Here is a 5,000-nt window from a genome sequence, read left to right on the forward strand (position 1 = left end):
AGAGAGAGAGAATAAAAGGATGTGGATGTCTCCTACGTTGGACTAGTCAGACAGTGATAGTATTATGCGCAGCTTGACTCTTTATTAATGGAAAAATAAATGAAGACCCGGTACGCTGAACCAGGATCGGCGCTTGAGTGCGGCGGTGCACCCAGCCAGCCCTGGGGGACCGGAGGCTGGTGGTGTTCTTGACGGTTTGACCTCTGGGGGCGGACTGGCGGGTTAGATTGGGTCAGCCATAATTGATATCTTGGTTCCCGCCGAGGCGCTGGTTTTAGAGCTAACGTGGAGTTTAATTTAGCTTCCGGTCTGCAGGCGTGATTTTAAGCTAATGGCTTACACAAATCATGATTATATGTTTATATATATAATATATACATATATATATATATATATATATAAATATATATATATATATATATATATATATATATATATATATATATATATATATATATATATATATAGAGAGAGAGAGAGAGAGAGAGAGAGAGAGAGAGAGAGAGAGAACCCAGTCTCTATTGGGAGCGAGATTAGAGTGGGACCCCGAGTCTCTTTCTGGAATCAAACATTGACTTACCTTTTTTACTTTTACCTTTTGCTGCTGTGGAATAAAAAAAAAAATCGTTGCTTTCTGCTTTCTCATCGGAGTTTGTAGAAGACCACAAGGCGACACTCTTTTCATAAATTCGCTTGTTTGTGATATCTGATTTTCCTACCTTCCTTTCATAAATGCTGTTGCCTTGTTCATGATAACAAGAGAGATCTGAAACACCGATACTTACGACATAAGGCAAAGTGTTTTCTGACATCTACGTCCCTTTAATATTATACCTAAATATACATGCCTGCTAAAATAGATTCTTATAACGTTGTCCTTCCAGGCTCCGAGATACGTTGATAAACAATACAAAGGGAACAGAAAGCGTTGTCTCCGTATTGCAACGTCAGGTCAGGGAATTAAACAACATGTCAACACCGGGATCATCCATGCAGCATGGCGGGCGAGACGAATGATGCAATTGCAAACTCGGATTAACCCTTAATACAAATCGCTGTCGTAAAGCCGCATCTGCTACGAATCTTAGATGTATCTCTAGATTTTTCTATTTATTTATTTATTTTCATTGATTTATCCATTCTGTGCCTAAAATGCTGATTCAATGTTTCGCATTAAATTATATGGAAATACGTAAGAGCTATCATAGTTTGTCAAGAGTTAGAAATTAAGCTAAGAGTATAATGCTGCACCAGGCAAAGAGAATAATTCAAAAAGTTATATGAACTTTGATTATCTTATAATTCCCATGCAAGCACTTTCGTCGGGCACAAACCACATATAATCTACCGCTTTGATTATCTTGGTCGCTAAAAGCTTTATTTTAAATCTGTGCCCTCTGACTCCTTTCATTTTCCTACACCTCATGTGCATATATATTATCATTATCATATGTATATATTCTTATATTATTATCATTATTATTATTATTATTATTGTTATTATTATTATTATTGTTATTATTATTACTATTACTATTATCATTATAATAATAATAATAATAATTATTATTATTATCCTTATAATAATAATAATAATAATAATAATAATAATTATTATTATTATTATGTCATTCTGTCCAGTCCTTTGATGTTCTTCCGGGTCCTCTTTGTCTGGTCTCAGCTACTTCCCGCAGCTTAGAAACATAGAACTTTCCGCAATATGTGAGCTGTTCCAAGGATGGCCAACAACTGTGTTCTTCCAACGATGCCAGGTATGTCTAACTTCCCATGCCAGGTCTTTGCGTTCTTTGAGATTGTTCCAAGTGCACCGATCACGATTGGTATCACTGTCACTTTCGATGTTCTATGGATTCTCTTAATTTCGAATGCTAGTTCTTGATATTTAGCCACTTTCTCTTCCTCAGTATTGATGATGTTCTGGTCCGCTGGTACAGCTATGTCAATTAGTGTCTACTCCTGTGTATCTTTCCGTAGTAGAGTAATATACGGTCGATTATGATTCAGCTTCTTATCTGTGTAAACTGTCATGTCCCAGGTAATTCGAACGTCTCTGTTCTCTGCGACTGCCAATGGCTGATGGTCATACCACTTGTCGGTACATTCTATCCCGTACTTTCTGCCAATCTCCCAGTGCACTCGCAGAGCCACCTTGTCATGGCGTTTTATGTACTCTCCCTGAGCAAGCTTCTTGCATCCACTGATAATATGTCTTACAGTTTCAGTAAAGTCTCTACACAATCTACACAGAGGTGTCTCTGAAGTCTTATCTATGCTGTGCTTCATCGAGTTTGTTCTTAAAGCTTGTTCTTGAGCAGCTAGGATCAGACCTTCTGTCTCCTTTTTCAAAAAAAAAAAAAAAAAAAAAAAAAAACATTCCTAAGCCATCTCCAGGAATCTTCTCCAGCTACATCTGCTGTTTGTCTCTCCATGCAGTTCTTTCTCCTTCTAGTTCCTGATTTTCTCCTCTTGCCTCCTCTTCTGGTAGTCCTGGAGGTTCTCTTCTTCATCTAACACCTTCTCCTTTAAAGCAGCTTGAAGCACCCACTCTGTGGTCTCTCTGAGATAGCCATGCAAGGACTTGCTCTCCTTCTTTACACACTCCTCAATGCTTATCAACCCTCTTCCTCCTTCCTTCCTCGGCAGGTACAGTCTCGCAACATTACTTCTGGTGTTCATACATCCATTCATTACCAAAGTTTTCCTAGTTCTTCTATCCATGCTGACCAGCTCTTCCACTGTCCAATTCATAATACCTGCACTGTAACGTAGTACACTCAGGGCCCATGCATTGATGCCACTGATCATATTTCCTCCATTCAGTTTGGAGCTGCATAGCTTCTTTACTCATCTCACATACTCTGATATTATCTTGCCTTTCATCTTGGTATTAAGAGTCTTATCCAACTGCATGATGCCAAGGTATTTATAACCTCCCGCTTCAACTTCTCTGATATGCTGATCGTTTGGTAAGTCTATTCCACTGCTGCCAACCTGTCTTCCTCTTCTCCTTTCTAGGACTGCACACTTGTCTAGCCCAAACGACATCCTGATGTCTTGCGAGAAAATCCTTACCACTTGTACAAGTGAGTCTAGTTGGTCTTTGTAGGCTCCATACAATTTCAGATCGTCCATGAACAGTAGATGGTTAACAGGCTTCATTTGCTTTGCAAATTTGTATCCAGCTCTCATCTTTCGTAGCACTAGCGTTAGTGGCAGCATGATTAGAACAAACAGCAATGGCGATAGAGAGTCTCCTTGAAAAATTCCTCTTCTGATGTCCACTTGCCCAAGATCTGTTCCTCAGATGTTAATACTGTCTTCCAGTTCACCATGCTATTGCTGATTACGGTAATCATGTTCTTTGCTCCACCAACGATCTCCAGGCATTTCAGTATCCATGAATGTGGCACCATGTCATATGCTTTCTTGTAGTCTATCCAAGCCATTGACAAGTTCGTCAACCTTCTCCGGCAGTTCTTTAGCATTGCCTTGTCTACAAGCAACTGATCTTTTGTTCCTCGCGATCCTTTCCTGCAACCTTTCTGCTGATCTGCTAGCAGTCCATTTCCCTCCAGGTGCTGGTACAGCTTCTTGCCCATGATTCCAGTCAGTAGCTTCCACATTATGGGTAGGCAGGCGATAGGACGGTAGTTGTTAGCTTGGGTACCCTTTGTTGGGTCTTTCTGAATGAGGACTGTCCTTCCTTTGACCATCCACTCTGGCACTTCCTTGGTGCACATAGTCTTGCAGGTGTAATTGCAATCTAGGGTGTAATCCTGGCAGCTTCTTAAACCAGTAGCCCTGGACTAAGTCAGGGCCAGCTGCCTTCCAATTTGCCATCTTACTCACTCCCGTTCTAATATCCTCCATGGTGATGTTGATATCCTCTTGCACCTCTATTGAACTGAACTCTTGCTCAACTTGCTCTAGCCAAGTAGCCTGTTCATTGTTAATGACCTCTTCGGACCATATCTTTCTCCAGAAGGTGGTTGCTTCAATTGGGTCAGGTTGTTCTTTCCCTTCTCTTTTCTTTCCATCCAAGGTCTCATAGAAAAGTTTCTGGTTAGTCTGAAATTGTTGACTTTGTTTAAACTGTTGGCATCTCTCACCATATCTCTTGATCTTAGCTGCACCAGCCTTGATCTTCTGCTTCAACATGTCTGAAACGTACAAAGTGCCATTCTCCTCAAGGCGGTATTTTCTATTCAATCTTTCTCTTTGTTTCAATCTCATGTTTCCTCTTCGGATTTCTTCGATCTTGCAAAAATCCTTTCTCCATGTTTTAATACTCTGTTTAATCCTTCTCTTCACGAATGGTTCTTCGGTCTTTCTTTCTTTCCTCTTCTTCAACATTCCCATTCTTTCTGTGGTGGCATATGCCACTGCGTACATTAAAGAATTCAGTTCTGTAATGTTGTGAGTTTCAATGCTCTTGGTGGCTTCATTGACATTTCCAACCTCTACTCTCAGCTTTGCTCTATCACACGATCTCAATGATGGTAATCCTGCTCTTTCTTCTAGAAGCATCACTTCTAGGATCCTGTCTCGGAGAGCACTGAGCTCTGGACTGATCTCTTCTTGTGGCTCTAGGTCAGGGGGTGCAATGGGATTCTCTTCAGCTGGGGTGTTGTTTTGATCCCTGCTGTCTTCCTGGGTCTCAAGTATTCTATTTGATGCATCTGTAGAATTATGGTCTGTCTCCTGATATTCATTTGTTACTCTTAGAGCTATTTCGTCTTGTTCCATATTCTCTAGCCACTTCTTGATCTTAATCTGTCGTACTTGATCAGCCAGTCTCTGCTCACTAACTTCATTTAGCTCTTCGTTGGGATTTCGAGCTATCCACGGGTCTAGCATTCTTTTTCTGTATCCTCGTCTCTCTGGTTCACTTCTAATGTAACATTCAAACATCCGTCTGTTGTCCTCCTTCGACCATCCTAATCTCTTCTGTCGTTTCCCAGCAGTAGCGGGCTGACAAC

The 5,000-nt window shown here is 40.6% G+C and overlaps 2 protein-coding genes across 2 annotated transcripts in view; both read right to left on the reverse strand.

The window, feature by feature from the left end:
* Positions 1-3,242: 3,242 nt before the first annotated feature.
* On the reverse strand, positions 3,243-3,644 carry LOC125047118. The gene has a single exon (XM_047645229.1). It carries the CDS (start codon positions 3,642-3,644, stop codon positions 3,243-3,245), a length of 402 nt encoding a protein of 133 aa, XP_047501185.1.
* Positions 3,645-3,675: 31 nt separating this feature from the next.
* LOC125047119 overlaps positions 3,676-5,000 on the reverse strand; it is a 1,428-nt gene continuing 103 nt past the window's right edge. Inside the window, exon 1 of the mRNA XM_047645230.1 lies at positions 3,676-5,000. This exon is cut by the window's right edge and continues 103 nt beyond it. Coding sequence (XP_047501186.1) covers positions 3,676-5,000 — 1,325 coding nt within the window.

Source organism: Penaeus chinensis, chromosome 40 (genome assembly GCF_019202785.1).
Source record: "Penaeus chinensis breed Huanghai No. 1 chromosome 40, ASM1920278v2, whole genome shotgun sequence".
Taxonomy (NCBI): Eukaryota; Metazoa; Arthropoda; class Malacostraca; order Decapoda; family Penaeidae; genus Penaeus; species Penaeus chinensis.

Excerpts from the sequence above, each read along its gene's own strand:
- LOC125047118 (XM_047645229.1), bottom strand. The coding sequence starts at position 3,644 with ATGTGGAAGCTACTGACTGGAATCATGGGCAAGAAGCTGTACCAGCAC.